This window comes from Petaurus breviceps, unplaced genomic scaffold (genome assembly GCF_028583685.1).
Source record: "Petaurus breviceps papuanus isolate PSGF00001 unplaced genomic scaffold, PetGlider_PUasm1.0 90842, whole genome shotgun sequence".
Classification (NCBI taxonomy): Eukaryota; Metazoa; Chordata; class Mammalia; order Diprotodontia; family Petauridae; genus Petaurus; species Petaurus breviceps.
The window spans coordinates 7,580,347-7,599,200 of NW_027187358.1; the positions used below are offsets into that span (position 1 = coordinate 7,580,347).

An 18,854-nucleotide genomic window follows, 5' to 3' on the forward strand; every position below is an offset into this window, starting at 1 on the left:
TTGGAGCCATGTACTCACAGTCTTAGGCCTGCTTCTAAGCGATCTAGGCATCACTTCCCTGCTTCACCTGGTCTTCACATATACAGATTTTCTAGGGCTCTCTAATACTCCCTTCACCATTTGCTGGGATATTGGCTTTTTTAAATTTTAGTTTTTTTTAATCATAAATTCAAACAACAAACATTTCAATAATAAGGAAGAACAAGAAATAAAATTGTATCAGAAACTTGAGATTCTGTTGCATGCAGTTTTTTAATTAAGTTTTTTTAATCAATGAAAACCATTTCATCTCCCTCCTACCTTCATTTCCCCACTCCACTTGGAAAGAAAAACAAAACTCCTCTTACAAACATGTATAGTCAAACAAAAAATTGCTGCATTATCCCTGCCCACTAAAAATATCTCAATATTCATTCTAAGTCCATCATGAAGTGGGTAGCAAATTTCATTAAGTCCTCCGAAATCATGCCTGGTTTGTCATTGCATTGATGAGTCTTCTAAAATTTATTTTTAAAAATAATATTGTTGTTATTGTATGAATTGTTTTCCTAGTCCTGCTCACTTTACTCTGTATCAGTACATACAAGTCTTCCCATGTTTATTTAAAACCACCCCTTCATCATTTCTTAAAGTTCAATAATATTCCATTACATTCATGTACCACAACTTGTTCAGTCATTTCCCTGTTCATGGGCACCCCACCTCCCTACCTCTTTCCAATTTTTTGCTACTGTAAAAAAAAACTGATATGTTTTTGTATATCTTTAAATTTTGTTTTACTTAGAATGAATCCCTAATTTAATTTACCCTCATTCCTGTTCTCTCATGTTCCTCTTGTTTTTCTGTTGAGTGAAATTATTTCTATACCCAATTTTTCCCTTCTTTGACCAGTTCAGATGAGTGAGGTTTAAGTGTCACCCATCCCACTTCTTCCTTATTCAAATAAACTTCTCCTTGTGGACCCTGATTATGTGAAATAATTTCCTTCATTCTTCCTCTTCTCTTTCCCCTTCTGGTATATGACTCCTCTTCTCCTCTTTTTCCATTCTTTTTCAAAGATTACCAAAACAAAGATAGCAGTAAGTCTTGCAAGCAACTGAATTGACAACAGGGCATTCTCAGTCTTCAAATGATAAGGGGGTCAGACAACTGGTCAAAAGGAGATTACAGGAGTGTAGGATTCTGTTGCTTTGCTCATACTTGGATCCTGGCCAGAGTCCTGGATTGAAATTCCATGGTGAGGAAGAGCACTAGCACACCAGAGTTTGTGGTTACAGGAAAGCTGAGACCCTGGTAATAGTACAGAATGCAGAAGAGTACTTGTGGCTACTCACAGATCAGAGGACAAGCCAGGAGAGTAGTAAACATATCTCTTCTTAGATAATAACACCTTGGAAAAACTGAAAAGTTAGAGACCCCCAGAACTAGCTCTGAAAACAGCTATATAAAAAAACCTGAGGCCTAAGTACCTGGGAGCACAGCCCAAATTTAACATACAGTTAAAAGTCAAGAAATAGTTTGGAAAAATGAGAGAACAGCAACAACAACAAAAAAAAAAACCAACCTGACCATAGAAAGTTACTATGATGAGAGGGAAGATCAAAACACAAACTCACAAGACAATAAATCCAAGCAGCTATATGCAAAGTGTCAGTGGAAAATGTGATTTGTTCTCAGCCCTTGGAAAACCTCAAAAAGTATTTTAAATCGATTTTTATGTAACAAGAGATGTAAAGAAAAAATTGGGGAAAGAAATGAGTGATGCAAGAAAATCATGAAAAAACCCACAATTTGGTAAAGGAAGCACAAAAATACTAAAAAAAAACAACCCCAAAACAATACAAAATTTTAAAACTAACTTAAAAAAACAGAAGAGACCAAATGGTAAAAGATGCACAAAAATCCATTGGAGAGAAGAATTCTTCAAAAAGCAGAATTGGCTAAATGGAAAAGGAGGCACAAAATCTCACTGATGAAAATAATTCCTTAAAAATTAGAAGTAGGAAGTGGAAGCTAGTCACTCCATGAGACATCAAGAAACAATAAAACAAAACCAAAAGAATTTTAAAAATAGAAGAAAATGTGAATATCTCATTGGAAAAACAACTGACTTGGAAAATAGATTGAGATTGAAGGGCTTGGAATATGATATTCTGGAGGTCAAAGGAGCTAGGATTAATACCAAGAATCACCTACCCAGCAAAACTGAGTATAATGCTTCAGGGGAAAATATGGTCATTCAATGAAATAGAGGACTTTCAAGTATTCTTGATGAAAAACCAGAGCTGAAGAAAATTTTACTTTCAAATACAAGAAGCAAGAGGAGCATGAGAAGGTAAACAGGAAAAAGAAAATCATAAGGAACTTATCAAAGTTGAACTATTTACATTCCTACATGAAAAAATTATATTTACAACTCATGAGACTTTTTTCAGTATGAGAATAGTTGAAGGGAATATATTTGTGTATATATATATGTGTATACATACATATATGTATGTATAGGAGGATGTATGTGTGTATAAATATGTATGTGAGTGTGTGTATATGTGTGTATATGTATACATAGAGGGCACAGGATCAGTTGAATAGGAAGGGATGATATCTAAAAAATAAAATTAAGAGGTAAGAGAGGAATATAAAGAGAGAAGGAGAAAGGGAGGGATAGAATAGGGTAAATTATCTCATATAAAAGAGGAAAGAGAAAACTGTTATAATAGAGGGGAAGAGCAGGAAGGTAAAAGGGAATGGGTTAACCTTATTCTCATTGAATTTGGCTTAAGGAGGGAATAACATACACACTCATTTGGGTATCTAGGGGGGAAGGGAACAAGAGGGGGGATGATAGAAGGGAGGGTAGATTGGGGAAGAAGGTAGTTAAAAGCACTTTTGAAAAGGGACAGGATCAAAGTAGAAAATAGAATAAGTGGGGGGTGCAGGATAGGATGGAGGGAAATATAGTTAGTCTTTCACAATATAACTGCTATGGAAATGTTTAGTGTAACTACACATGTACAAACTATATTGAATTGCTTATCTTCCCAGTGGGGGTAGGGGGGTGAGAAGGGAAGAAGGGAAAGAATCTGGAAATCAAAGTTGTTTTTTTTTTGCTTTTTGGAGGGAAATTGGGGTTAAGTGACTTGACCAAGGTCACATGGCTAGTTTTTGTGTTAAGTGTCCGAGGTCAGATTTGAATTCAGGCCCTCCTGACTCCAGGGCTGGTGCTTGGCTCAGTGCACCACCTAGCTGCCCTGTGGAAATCAAAGTTTTAAAAACAAATGTAAAAAAAATTATTTTTTACATGCAACTGGGAAATAAGATACATGGGTATTGGGGTATAAAAATCCATCTTGGCCTACTAGAAAATTAGAGGGGAGATGGGGGAGGATATAAGAGAGAGCAGATTGGGGGAAGAGGTATTCAGTAGGCTTGCTATCTTGAGGTGGGGGTAGGGGAAAGATGGAGAGAAAATTTGTAACTCAAAATCTTGTGGAAATAAATGTTGAAAACTAAAAATAAATTAAAAAAAAGATAAAATAGATTGAGGAGAGATACTTTAAGAATTATTAGACTACCTGAAAGCCATGATCAAAAAAAGAGCTTGGACATCATGTTTCATGAAATTATCAAGGAAAACTGCCTTGATAGTTTAGAATCATGGGGTAAAATAGAAATTGATAGAATTCACCAATAACCTCCTGAAAGAGATACCTAAATGAAAGCTCCTAGAAATATTATAGACAAATCCCAAAGCTCCCAGGTTAATAAGAAAATATTGCATGCAACCAAAAAGAAACAATTCAAATATCATGGAGTCACAGTCAGGATAACACGAAATTTAGCAGCTTTCACATTAAAGTATCAAATATGATTGGAAAATATTTCAGAGGGCAAATGAACTAGGATTACAACTGACAATTACAACCCAGCAAAACTGATTTTAAAATATGAATATTTAATGAAATAAAGGACTTTCAAGCATTTCTGATGAAAAGACCAGAGCTGAATAGAACATTTGATTTTCAAATATGCCTCAAGGGAAACATAAAAAGGTAAACAGAAAAGGGAAATCATAAGGGATAACTGTTTGCATTCCTAAATGAGAAGATATTTGTAACTCCTAAAAACTTATTTTTAGGGCAGTTAGAAGTAGTATATGTAAAGGCCTGGGTATGAGTTAAATGTAATGAGATGATATCTGAAAAAATAAAACTAAGGGGTGAGAAAGAGGAATGCACTGTCAGAAGGAGTAAGGGTGATGCAGTACGAGGTAAATTCTCTCATATCTAACATAAAAGAGGTATGGAAGAGCTTTTACAATGGAGGCGAAGGTGAAGGATTTAGGGGAGGAACATTTGAACCTTTCTCTCATAGAAATTGGCTCAAAGAGGCAATATCATGCACGCTCAATTGGGTATAGAAATTGATCTTATCCTACAGGAAAGTAGGAGAAGGGGATAAAAGAAGTGGCCCACATTGATAGAAGGAAGGGCAGACTGAAGGAGGTGATAGTCAGAAGCAAAGCCCTTCTGAGGATGGACAGGGTGAAAGGACAGAGAAAGAAGAATAAATGGGGTGGGGGGAATAAGATGGAGGGAAATATACAGTAATCATAACTGAAAAAAAGCAAGCTTCTTTGATAAAAGTCTTATGTCTCAAATATATAGAGAATGGAGTCAATTTTATAAGAAAGTTTTTTTCCAATGGATAAATGTTCAAAGGATATAACAGGCAGTTTTCAGAAGAAGCAGTCAAAGTTATCTGTAGTCATGTGAAATAATGCTCTAAATCACTATTGATTAGAAAAATGCAAATTAAAACAACTCTGAGGTAACATCTCACACCTATCAGGTTGGCTAATATGACAGAAAAGGAAAATGACAAATATTGGGAGGGATGTGGGAAAAATGAGACACTAAGGATTGTCGGTGAGTTGTGAATTGATTTAACAATTCTGGACAGCAATTTGGAACTATACCTAAACTATAAAACTGTACATACCCTTTGACCTAGCACTAGCACTCTTAGGTCTATATCCCAAAGAGATTAAAAAAAGAAAAACAAAAAGGAAAAGGGCCTAAAAGTACAAAACTATTGATAGCAGCTCTTTTAGTGGTGGCAAAGAATTGGAAATTAAGGGGATGACCATCAATTGGGGAAAGGCTGAACAAGTTGTGGTATATGATTGTAAAGGAATATTTTTGTGGTATAAGAAATAATGAGTGGGATCATTTCAGAAAAACCTGGAAAGAATTAATGCAAAGTGAAAGTAGCAGAACCAGGATAACATTGTACACAGTAACAGCAATAGTATAATGATCAACTGTGAATGATTTAGCTATTTTCAGCAATACAATGATCCAAGACAGTTCCAAAGGACTCATGATGAAAAATGCTATCCACCTCCACAGAAAGAACTGATGGAGTCTGAATGCAGATTGAAGCATACTTTTTTTTTCTTTTTTTGGAGGGTAAGTGGGGTTAAGTGACTTGCCCAAGGTCACATGGTTAGTTTTTTGTGTTAAGTGTCTGAGGCCAGATTTGAAATTCAGGTACTCCTGACTTCAGGGCCAGTGCTCTATTCACTGTGCCACCTAGCTGCCCCTGAAGCATACTTTTTAAACTTTATTTTACGTTTGGCTTTTTTTAATTGGTGCTTTTTTCCCCACAACATGACTAATATGGAAATGTTTTACGTGACTGTACATGTGTAGCCTATATTAAATTGTTTGCCATCTGATGGGAGGGGGAAGGGAGGAAAGGACAGAATTTGGAACTCAAAATTTATTTTAAAAATGCTAAAATTGCTTTTATATATAATTGGAAAAAATAAATTATTAGATTTTTAAAAATTATCAAAACATAACAGAACCACTCTCAAGCCCTGAGTTTAATTATATTCCTGCTATGATCCCTGGTGAAGTTAGAATTCAATGAGGATACATGAATCATGTCCCCATATTAGAATGTAAACAGTTTATTCTTGTTTAGTCCATTATGATTTTTCACTTATGTTTACCTTTTCAGTTTTCTCTTGACTATTGTGTTTACACTTTTAAATTTCTATATAGCTCTGGTCTTTTTTTAAAATCAGAAATGTGTGAAAATCTGCTATTTCATGAAAAGTCTATTTTTTTTGGTGAGATTATTTTCTTTCTTGCTGGGTAAATTATTTTTGCTTGTAAGTCCATATACTTTGCCTTCTGAAGCATTATATTCAAAGCAATCGGCTCCTTTATAGATAGATGCTAAATCTTGTATAATCCTGACTGCCTTGTTGGTACTTAAATTCTTTATTTCTGGCTGCCTGAAATACTTTTTTTTGACACATAAACTATGCATTTTGACTATAATGTTCCTAAGAATCATTATTTTAAGATTTCTTTCAGAAAGTAACTGATGGATTCGTTTACATTATGCTCTCTGGTTGTAAGAGATTTATGTAGTTTTCTCTTAAGATTTCTTGAAATATGATTTTTATGCTCTTTTTTCTTCATGGTTTGCAGATATTCAGAGATTCTCAAATTATTTCTCCTTAATATATTTTCCAGATCAGTGTTTTTTTCTATGAGATGCCTTATATTTTATTTTTTTTACATTGTTTCAATATTTCTTGTTGTTTCATGGACTTATTAACTTTTGTTTGCTTCATTCAAATTTCAAAGAGTTTGTTACATGGGTAAAGTTTTTTTTGTATCTCTTCTGCCTTGCAATTAATCTTTTTTTCCAATTCTTTCTTTTATAGCTTTTATTTCTTTTCTATTTTCTTTCTCTAGTACCTTCATTTCTTTTATACAAATACTTAGAATTCTTTACTGGAAAAACTTGCTTCAACTTTTCCAGGAATTCTAGTCAAACTTGTGGCCAGGCTGTGTTTTTCTTTGAGATTTAGCTTATAGATATTTTGGAGTCATTCTCTTTTTCAAACTTTGTATCTTGAACACCCTTGTCACTATACCTTTTTGTAGTGGTTTTTTGGACTGTTTGCTCATTCTTGCAGCTTATTTCCTAGCTTCAGACTTTATGTTAGGACTGGGCTCTGTGCATTTCTGGAAGAAATATTTGGGTTTTGCTTGTGTCTTCCAGGGTCTTGCTGTTGCTTTCTTGCCGCTAAGTGCTTTCAGTACTGTCCACATAATCTGATTGCTGATCTCCTGATCTGAGCTCTATAAATTCCTGACCTGGGTTTGTGTCTAAGCCACACACCTGTGGATTTACCCTGATTACAATTGCAATAGACTGCTGCTAAACTCAGTTACCTCAGTCAGCTGATTCAGCTGTGGTTCAGAGAGAAAGTACTGCAAATTTCCCTTTAATCTTAGGTTCTTGCCTTGGTGATTCTCTTACAGGCTTCAGATTGGCCTGGAAGCTGAAAGGGTGCTCTCCTTTCCTGGGATTATAGCCTGAAAGCTGCTTTGTGGTTCTGAATTTGCTCTTTGCCCAGTATATATTCTAGGGCCTGTGACTGTTTCTCATCCCAGAATTCTACTCCCAGGTATACGTTTCCTCAGTCTACTTTGGATCTGTGACTTGGAACTGGGTAGTTAGTAACAGCTTCTAGCTGACACCCTTTTCCTATACCCTGCACAAGACCAATTCTCTCTATGTCTGGAACCTCTTTTCCCCTAGTATACAGCCTTGAGTCTCTTCATGGGAATGCTTTGTATAAGCCATTCCTGGCTAGACTTCATTCCAGCATTTTTAGATCTCTGATTCCTTTTGCCAACCTGAGCTGAGAAAATGACTCATTTTTTCCTTTTATTTCTTCATCAGGAATTAGTCTGGTGCATTTTGTAAATTTGTGTGGAGGAGTCGTTGAATAGAACCCAGCTAGCTGTTCTCCTTGACATTCTTTTATCTTGGCTCTACCACATCCCATGCAATAAAGATTAAAAAAAAAAGGAGGAAAAGCAGTTCGGTAAAACTAACTAATATATCAACTGCATCTGATAGCATATGCAGTATTTTACACCCATAGTTCCTCTCTTCTATAATACAGAAAGGGAGGTGTATTTTTTTTTTCAATTTTTCTCTAGGGTCAATCAATATGCCTTGTTTCTTGCAGCTCCACTTCAACTCAGTCTCAGTTTCAGAAAGAGTGGATTCAGCTTTCCCGGTGGCCTAGGGAAAGTCACTTTCTCTCATTTAATGCCTTAGTTTCTTCTGCTGTAACAAGGATTTGGACAGAAAATTCCTTATGCTCCTCTTTCCCTCTACTGGAATAATATTAATTTAAGAACTTTGAACACATTTGTCATTCCAGTACCTAGCACATAATGTGTATTTAATTGTTTTTTTTTAATAAATAGAATTTTTATTTTTTCCAATTACAGGTAAAGATAGTTTTCAACATTCATTTTTTGTAGGATTTTGAGTTCCAAATTTTTATCCCTCTCTCCCTTTCCTCTCCCCTCCCCAAGACAGCAAGAAATCTGATATAGGTTATACATGTGTAATCATGCAAATATATTTCCTCATTAGTCAAGTTGTGAAAGAAAAAATCAGAACAAAGGGGAAAATTTACAAAAAATAAAAAACCAAAAAAGTTAAAATATTATACTTCAGTCGATATTCAGACTTTATATTTCTCTGAATGCTGATAGCATTTTCTGTCACTAGTCTTTTGGAATTGTCTTGGATCATTGTATTACTGAAAGGAACTAAGTCTATCATAGTTAATCATTGCACAGAGTTGCTGTTACTGTGTACAATGTTCTGGTTCTGCTCACTTCACTCAGCATCAGTTCATGTAATTCTTTCTTTTTTTTTTTTCTGAAATCTACCTGCTCGTCATTTCTTATAGAACAATAGTATTTCATTTTCATATACCACAACTTGTTCAGCCATTCCCCAATTGACAGGCAACCCCTTAATTTCCAATTCTTTGCCACCACAAAAAGTGCTGCTATAAATATTTTTTTGTACATGTGGGTCCTTTTCCCTTTTTTATGATCTCTTTGGGATACAGATAGATAGCAGTGGTGTTGCTGGATCAAAGGGTATGCACAATTTCATAGCCCTTTGGGCATAGTTCCAAATTGCTCTCCAGAATGGTTGGGTCAGCTGACAACTCCAACAACACATTAGTGTCCCAATTTCCCCACAGCTTCTCCAACTTTTGTCATTCCAAAGGTGTTGTTTCTTATAGAAAGACATTATTGGGCATTGCCAACCCCTCCCAGAGAACCCAAACTTATTTATGCTATTGACCTTGGCTCCTGCTCATTTCTGAAGCCTGTGAGTCACAGGAGATGCCATCCTGGAACCTTTAAAACCCCAGATTCCCTGAAGGGACCTCCCGACATTATTCAGTCCCATGTTCCTCACATCCATCACTCTACCAATATTTTAGTGCCTTTATTGTGCCCATTTTTGTTCAAAGTACTTTATATTCTGAATGATATCTACCAGAGTCCAAAGCAAATCTCTTACTGTGTTTACCATCATTTCCAAGCACATCCATTACTTGGACACTCAATGACCATGTCACTCAGGTACTTACACTTCATTCCCTAAATGTTTGTTGGTCCTAGCCCCAGAACTGCCTGATGCCATTGTCATACTGATCACAATCAAGCAGGTACCAGGTTAATGCCTATGATAAGTGTCAGACTTTGTGTGACTTTGAAAACAGGACTTGTAGCCTCCTTGTCAGATTCCTGACCCACACACTTCACAATATGAGATCTGTGAATGAGCATTTACATTGCCTATGAAACTAGGGTTCTATTTTAGGCCATGAGGCTTACTATGGGGGTGGAGGACAGTGATAAATACAGCTTAGAGACTTTAGGAAACCCTCTGGTCAGGTGGTCTTGGAACTGGTGCCACTAGTAATGGTTCATCTTAAATAGACACATCTTTGATTGTGATGGTGACGCCTTAACAATGAAAGCATTTGCTAGTATATAATTCATATTCATGGATGTTGTTTCATCTGATCTTCCCAGCAGTCAGTCTCAAAATTCTGAAAAATGACATGGTAGGTGACTGATTTGGAAACTGAGACTTTGGTTAAGTGATTTGCCTAACTAGTAAAGGAAAAGTGCTAGAGCTCAGATCCAGGTCTAATGTATTATTTCTGGTACCATATTAACATATAAAGAGAGAAAAACATGCAGTGTCATCTCTTGTGGAGGGAGGGGCAGAAGAGGAGGGCTGAGGGAATAACCTGTGCCTAAGTCCTTGGACATTGCCCCTTTGTCTCGACCTCTAGCTCTGAGAAGATCATCTTCTATTGAACTCTTCCATCTCATACACGCACATACAGCCAAAGGTCAATATCATTCCAGCTTGTGAAGAAGGTCTTCTGTGACCTCACTTCTAGGATTCTGAGAAGGATGATGGAGTCTGGAGGCCATATCATCCTCATAACCCCAGACTTCCACAGAGCTTGAATCTCTCACAATAATTTCCAAAGTTTTTCAGAGAAACCTTGAAAGGATCCTTGTATCAATTCTTCTGACCACTATGTGAGCACCTGAGTTTCCCACTAAACAGTCTTTTAGGCAAATGTATGTTTGATATTCAAATCATGTGGCCAGCTCATTGGAGTTGTACTCTTTCTAGTGTTATGTGACTGCTTAGCAATTTAGCTTGAGAAAGGACCTCAGTGGCAAGACCTTATCTTGCCAGGTGGTCTTCAGAATCTTCCAAAGACAAGGCAAATGGAAGTGATTCCATTTCCTGGCATAACACTGCCCAGGTTTCACAGACATACATCAGTGAGGTCAGCACAACGACTCTGTAGACCTTCAGTTTGGTAAGCAGTCTAATACCTTTTATCTTCCACACTTTCCTTTGGAGCCTCCCAAACACTGAGCCAACTCCAGCAATGTGTTTGCCAGCTTCATCATCTTATGTGGACATCCCTGGAAAGTATGCTGCCAAAATAAGTTATCCATAGAATTCAAAATTTCTCCATTTTCTGTAATTGATGGTTACATGTATGGATGACACAGTGCTGCCTAGTGGAGAACATATTTTCTTGGTGTTAATTGTCAGGCTAAAATTGGCACAAGTGGCAGAGAATCAATCTATACTCTGCTGCATCTCAGCCTCCAAGGCTGTATTGAGTGCACAATCATCTGTGAACAAAAAGTCATATACCAACTCTCCTTCCACTTTAGTCTTAGCTTGTAGCATTTTCAAGTTAAACAATTTACTGTCAGTGCATCAGTTGTTGCCTTTCTCATCCTCATTGAAAGTATCTGATACAATTGCTGAAAATATCATGTTAAGAAGGGGCGGCCAGGTGGCTACGCGAGTAAGAGCACCGGCTCCAGTGTTGGGATGACCTGGAGATCGAATCCCGGGCTCAGACACTCAGCACCACACCCAGAAATAACTGGCCGTGTAACCTTGAGCAAGTTACTTAACCCTGATTGCTTAAAAAAGAAGAAGCATGGATGCATGTACTTACTATGTACTTACAAGCATATAGCTCTACTTTGCTCCATTGGTGACTGGGAAAGAGTGAGATCTTTGTCCACCATCCAGAACCCATGCAAACATACTGTCATGGAACTGGTATACAATACTGATGAACTTCTCCAGGCAACCAAATTTTTCCATGGTCTTCTACAAGCTCCCATGATTGACAGTATCAAGAACCTTGGTCAGATTGATGAACATTGTGTACGGGCATCTATTCTTCTGACGTTTCTTCTGGAGCTGTTGGGCAACAAATACCATATCAACTGTACCTCTACCCTCTTTGAAGCCACATTGGCTCTCAGGTAGATGACCATCCTCCAGGTGAAGGATCAGCCAGTTAAAGAAGACTATGGCAAGACCCTTACACTTATGGCAGAGAGAGAGCCCACCTGTGATTGTCACAGGACAACCTATTTCTCTTTCCTTTATAGAGATGGACAATGGAGGCATCCTCAAACTACTGGGGGGGGGAGGAACCTCATCTTGCCATATAACCTGGAAAATTTCAGTCAGTTTTTGTATGAGCAATGGACCCCCTACCTTGTAAATCTCAAATGGAATAGAATCAGTACCAGGTACTTTGCCACACAAGAGAAACCTAATGGCACTCAAAACCTCTTCTTCAGTTGGAAATTTGGCCATGGGGGACTGACTTCAACCTGAGGTATATGGTCACTGGCTTCAGCATTGGTTGATGATGGGCTGTTGAGAATGCTATGGAAGTGTTCAGCCCATCTCTATCACAGTCTTATCTCTAATCAAAGTGTTTGCTATGCTCCAGTGTGACAAATGCTTGTCATGGGACCATTATGTGTGAGGAGGCAGCAAGGTCAAACATATTGGAAAATGTGTCCAGTGTAGAACCTGCCTCCTAGAAGGTGTAGGAGCAGGGTTGGAGCCCAAAGCCTCCTCCAGAGCTCTGGAAGTGGGGGAGAATAGGGCAAGCCGCTTGGGGCCCTAAGGAGAACCATTGAACTACTTTGTTCCTGAGAATCTCAGTGGCTCACATGGTCGGCTACTGGCACCACTGGACAGTGCTCAATCATCTTGCCAATTAGCTGGTGGGCCCTGAAACTGGGGGCCTGGCCAGGGCTACACCCATCTCTGCCAGGGACTGATAGATGTGCACAAAGTGAGGACAATGTACAAATCCTGATGTATGACTGCTGAAATTGCTGGAATCTCAAATATCTGTGCCATATATTCTTCAGTCTTAGGGACCCTAAAAAAATCAGATCTGCTATCTTTCTCTTCCCTCCTAACCCAACATTTACTTGCAAGGACTGCATGGCCTCTGTACTTACAAGTCCTAGACTAGGTAAGGAAGCTGCTCATTTCTTCTCTAGCTTTTGTTTCCTCCTCCAAGGAGCCAGGATGGACAGACAACAATCAATATACACCTCTTAGACTGTTACTGTGCCTAGGTATTGGGGATACAAATGCAGAAACTGCATCTCTGGTTCTAGACCCTTAGTTCACTTCCTCTCTGTCAAGACATAGAATGCTATTTTATTAAAAGTTAATGTATTTGAAGATTAGTTGGGAAGTTTTGCTGTGACAAATTTAGTATAAAAATAATTTAAAGGTTTTAAAAATTATATGTTAAGCCCCCCCCCCCAATAGAATGAAACTCTTTTAGGACATGCAAATTGTAAATAGTTTATAGTTCATGGTTTTCTGTAGCATGGCTTTGTAGCTAATTTTGAAACTTTAAAAATTCAATAATACTTCAACATTTTAAATTATTTTATATATTTTATTAAATATTCATATTTAATATGGAAAATATCTAAAGATATATTTAATCAATACAAGTTCCTGCTTTGACCATGTCTCAAAAATATATATACCTCATTTTGCACTCTTAGACCCTGACTTCTGTGTCAAGATGGAGGGCATCTGCAGTCCTCTAAACTTAGTTGATGGTGTCAAAGTAATTATAAGAATTGCCTTTAAATTAAAATTTAAAAGCAGAAAGCAGTAACCTCTCTGAAGCTTGGGGGGAAGTGGGAGGAGGATGGTGTTCCAAATCTATCATAATCTCTTTTCAAGGGCCCTGCTGAGAGGTTACAGGGCAAAACTAACCCCAGCTCACATAAAAAAGGGACTGCCTAGCACAGGCATCCTGAGTCTGATGCCTCCTTGGGGACCCCCAGTCCTTGGGCCAAGGAGGAACACCCCTGACCTCACCACTCCAGGCCCTTGGAGACTTCTGGGAGCTTTTGACTTTGCTTATATGTGTCCAATGGGCATTTATCTAGATCTGATCTTGCACTATTTGGCTGAAGATTTTAAAATACCATTTAAGAAGGTAATATCAAACTTATGTGGTGAAATAAAATTAAATCAGTTTTCTGGGACTTTTTTTTGCTAGGAGAAAGGACAGCTAAAAGCAGCTGTTTCAACAACAAAATTAGTTTTTGATGCTGAAAGACTAATGGATCTTTCCACAACTCCTTCCTTGGCTCCCCTTTCTGAACTTGGAGCCTTCACCACTCACACAAGGGTACCCAGTTCAGGACCAGGAAGGGAGTCATCAGGAAGGAAATCAACCAGACTTCTAACAAGGTGAAGACATCACTCCTGGGGTTCTGTCCTCAAGACTAAGGCAGTTGAAACAACTGGCTAGCATTTCCTAAGCACCTATTAAATGCTGGGAATACAAAAAGGCAAAAGGACAATCCCTGCCCTCGAGGACCTCCCAGAGTAACTGGGGAGACAAAAGAACATACCTGTACAGACCAGCTAGAGACAGTTGGAGATACTGATAGAGAACGAAGAGAGATCAGAAAGGGGTTATTGCTGAAGGTGGGCCTCAGAGGAGGTCGGGAGATGGAGACAGGAGCATTCCAGGAATGGAGGACCAAGAGTGAACAAGCTCTGAGTCAGGAGACGGGTTAGAGGTGGAGGGATGTACCGTGAGGAACAGAAGGGCTATAGAAACCAGAGGATTTCAGATTTGATTTTGGAGGCAATAGGGAACCAGTGCAGTTTATCAACAGGGATGGCATGGTGCTTTAGGACAATCACTTTGGCAGTTGAATGAAGGAAGGATTGGAGTGGGGAGAGATAAGAGGCAGGCACACCCCCAATCCCCCATGGATACTGCCATAATCCAGAGGTGAGGTGAAGAGGGTCTGCAGCAGGAGACAACATAAATGAAACCACACCAAAGATAGTGGAATCAGTTCACTTGTGAGCATTAACCTTTGTGCAGAAGGATAGCTGCCCATGGATATTGCTGAATTAATTTATTCAAGTGCCAGCTACTATGCTACAAGCTGGGATACAATGAAGAACAAAATGGTCTCAAAGCTGTGAGATTTCTTATTTATTTAAATTAGGCAATTCTAACATAATTTAAACAAGTAAGAAATCTTGGAGATCATCCAGTCCAATGCCTTAAGTTTATAGATGAGATTGAGCGGAAGGAAGGAAGGAAGGAAGGAAAATACCATGTTTCAGTTTGTATTCAGACAGTCCTTTCTCTGGAGGTGGAGAGGATGCTTCATCATTAGTCCTTTGGGATTGTCTTAGATCACTGTATTGCTGAAAATAGCTAAGTCTTTTAACAGTTGTTGATCATACAACACTTCTGTTACTGTGTACAATGTTCTCCTGGTTCTGCTCACTTCATTTTGCATCAGTTCACATAAGTCTTTCCATATTTTTCTGGTATTATTCCACTCATTATTTCTTATAGCACAATAGTATTTCATTACAATCATATACCACAACTTGTTCAGCCACTCCCATTGATAGACATTCTCTCAATTTCCAATTCTTAGCTTCCACAATAAGAGCTGCTATAAATTTATACAATTTTAAAAAAAAATTTCTTTGGGATACAGATCTAGTCATGGAATTGCTAGATTGAAGCACCATTTCATAAATCTTTGGACATAGTACCAAATTACTTTGAAGAGCTCTTTCAATGTCCAATAGAAGAATGTGTTTGAACCTAGCATGATTGGGCCCTGCTAAAGTTTTTAGAGTAGACATGTCCAGAGTCGTGCTTTAAGAGTTTGCTTTGGAGTCTGCAAGGAGAATGGGTGGTCACGGGCAGACTGAAGGCAAGGATACTAATGAGGATTCTGCAATACTACAGGTGAGTGGTGATGAGGGTCCAAACTAGGATAAGGAGGGAGTCTATGAGGGAAGAGAAGGAGAAATAGGTTGGTGCAGACAAGATTTGGCCAACTGATTGAAGGTGTGGGATGGCTGAAAGAATGAAGATATCAATCTGGGTGACTGAAAAGCCTTGACTAGGTGTAATGCCAACCCAATATTCACAGGACCAAGGGTAACCATGAATATGCCAGCATAGTTCTCAATCACAAAATATAACAGACTATCCATATAGAAAACAGAAGCAAAACATTTATTTAGACACCAGAAAACTGAATCCCCAAAGCAGAAAGCCAAATTCATCATAGCAACAAAGAAGTTAATATACCATAACATAACAGAGAGCCACATCATCCTTTAACCTTCCCACAAATGCTCACAAGCCTAGCTGTCTCCTTGGGTATGTCCTCTCCTCCCTCCAGTTCTAATTGCTCTGACTCCCAGCTTCTTGTTGGCTCTGCTCCACCCTTCAGCAAACTCCTCCCACCACAGGCTCCATGTGATTACATTCAGCCTATTAGGGGGCAGGGAAGATCTTCAAATTCCCATTCCCATTACATTTGGCCCCAAGATCTTTCATGTTCCATACATAGCAAAAATATATTAACAATATATTTCATTACATAGGTTAAAGGGAATTTTAGGGGCAACTGGTGTGGTAACTGGTGTGAATAGAATTTTACAACAATATAACAGGGATAACAGAAAAAAAAGCATGTAAAACAATATCTTAGGGTGGGGATTTGAGCACAAACAACCACACATTCCCCCCCTCGAACAAATGGGGTTCAAAATCTTGGGGTAGGGAATAAAAGTCTCTTCTCCATAGTTAATTCCTCCTGAAATTGGACATAGAGCTATCCCTGCCCCAAGAAGTCATCTGGAGCTTGGGTTGGGAGTGAGAACAAGCAAAAATGTATTTTGTAAAAATACAAAAATACAGTCGTGGACAGGGGGTGCCATCCAGCTTAAGCGATCAGGGATCTGCAAGTGGAGGGTACTAAGCCTGTAGGAAATAAATATCACAAACAAATTTAACAGACAAAAAAGTAAAAAAGAAGTAGATACATACTCCTTCCAATTCTCTCCCTGGTTTTATTGGTATTCCCTATAAACATGTTTCTAAATCTCTAGGTTCTCCCTTCTGTAACCTCAGTTCCCAGTTTTCACAGAGCCCTGTACTTTTAGCCCATTCCCTTGCTGGGGAGGAATAAGATAAATTCTCCTATCCTGGAATAGCCATTTCTTCTTCTGAAGTCCTTCTGACTCCAAACAGAGGTCCAATATTTAGTGATCCCATCCTCATTGCCAAATGTAGCACCAACACAATATTCATAGCACCAACGTTGATGACAAATATGCTGGCATAGTTCTCAATTGCAAAATGTAACAGACTTTCCATATAGAAGAAAGAAGCAAAACATTTATTCAGACACCAGAAAACCAAATCCCAGAAACACCAGGAAAATTAATCCATCATAACAACAAAGAAGTTAATACACCATAGCACAGCAGGAAGCCACACTATCCTTTAGCCTTCCCACAAACAAACACTCACAAGCCTAGCTGTCACAGCAGGGTGCAAACACTCACAAGTCTAGCTATCTCCTTGAATGTGTCCTCCCCTCCATCCAGCTCTAACTGCTCTGACTTCTAGCTTCCTGTGGGCTCTGCTCCACCCTTCAGCAAGTTCCTCCCAACACAGTCTTGATGTGATTACATTTGTTCTACTGGGGGCAGGGAAGATCTTCAAATTCCCATTACTATTACACTAGGCCACCAGTAAGTCCTTGTAAGACAAGGTTATGTGGGGCATGGGAAATTTGAGGCTGCTTAAAAGCAAACCCCCTTCCCCTGGGTTCCTCAGACCTCCCAGAAATAGCAAACAGACAGAGAGGGGCTCAAAGTTAAACCATCCCATTTTACCTTCCAAACTTTCCTCTGTTCCAGTTCTATTCCTTCCCTCTTCCCTCCATTTCTCAAAGGGCAAGAATGAGCCTTAATCCATCCCAGCTAGGGTTGGGAGCAGATGATTTTGTAATTAACTTCTTGAAGTTTTACAAAATATGTTTTTGCTCGTTCTCACTCCCAACCCTACCATCTAGTAAAGAAGGGATGTCACGTATACTCCATGACCCCTCACACCCAAAGGCCCCTTATTTACCATTTCTGTTTCCATGTTCAGTGATTAGAAACCCAGCAAGCCCCACCAACAAGAACTAAAAACCAAATGAATCAGAATCCAAGACCAATCCGATGTGCTTCCTACAAGGAAAAAGCAAAAAAAATGAGTTTGTGAAAAAATTCCAAGGGGAATTCCTGGTCTATATCTGGCCACTGGACTTAGATGGCTCAGGAGGACGAAGTGAGGCCGGTGAGCCTGCACAGTCCTTTAGCTGTCATCTGGACAGCTCACTTAAATCCAGGTCATTTGCCAAGACATCACCCCTCTGATGTCATGGTCCTCTTCAAGAACAAAGGACAAACAACAGCAACAAGAACCTCCCTCCTACCTCTGACAGTAGATGATTCTGTTTGGAAGATGATGCCTGAAAGGAAGAGAATGAGTGTGTCACTGTAGCCTAGTGCAAAGAGCCTTGAACTACAGTCCAAAGAACTGAGTTCAAGTTCTGGTTTTGCTTTCAATGGGACATGGGGCCTTGAGCAAGTGCCTTCCCCATTCTGAATCTTATCTTCCTCAACTCCTTAACTGCAGGTGGAGGGTGAACTGGAAGAGATGGCTACCAAGGCCCCTCCTGACTCCAGACAACCATGTGTCATTTATTAAGCCTGACCCAGACACATAGGCCTATAGAGAAGATGTTCCAAATGAGAAAGCCTGGCCCATACAGACTGGGACTTTGACAGCCTTGGACTGTTCCTCTATAGGAAGTTCCAACAGTTCCCCAGACCAAGGGTGCTGGTTCTGGAACCATTTCCTCTGATATGGGACCTAAAACCTTCCTTTCCCAGGTTTCCTGAAGCACCCAGATTGACTGTCATGATCCACCTCCCTGAGGTAGCAAAGTACCCTGTAAAGAGGGACTCCATCTGGGGGCCAAGGACCTGGGTTTAAATCCTGCTTCAGACATCAGGAACTTGGGACCTGTTTCCTTATTACCTTGGTCACCTTACCTGTCTCAGGTACTCCACACAATATGTCGGCTGTAGCATTGCATATCTGAAGGATTTGTTTCCCCTCTGGGCACCTAAGACCAGAAAAGAGCGAAGGCCACTGTATGTACACACACACACACACACACACACACACACACACACACACACACACA

General features: G+C 39.1%; 1 protein-coding gene across 1 annotated transcript in view; it reads right to left on the reverse strand.

Annotated features, from left to right (window-relative positions):
• Positions 1-15,796: 15,796 nt before the first annotated feature.
• Positions 15,797-18,854, reverse strand: part of LOC138148795 (tumor necrosis factor receptor superfamily member 23-like) — an 8,874-nt gene continuing 5,816 nt past the window's right edge. Inside the window, exons 5-8 of the mRNA XM_069071615.1 lie at positions 18,700-18,773; positions 18,078-18,113; positions 17,729-17,829; positions 15,797-16,570 (exon numbers count right to left, since the gene is read on the reverse strand). Of these exons, the coding sequence (XP_068927716.1) occupies positions 17,753-17,829; positions 18,078-18,113; positions 18,700-18,773 (187 nt within the window). The 3' untranslated portion in view covers positions 15,797-16,570; positions 17,729-17,752. The remainder of the gene's footprint in view (positions 16,571-17,728; positions 17,830-18,077; positions 18,114-18,699; positions 18,774-18,854) is intronic.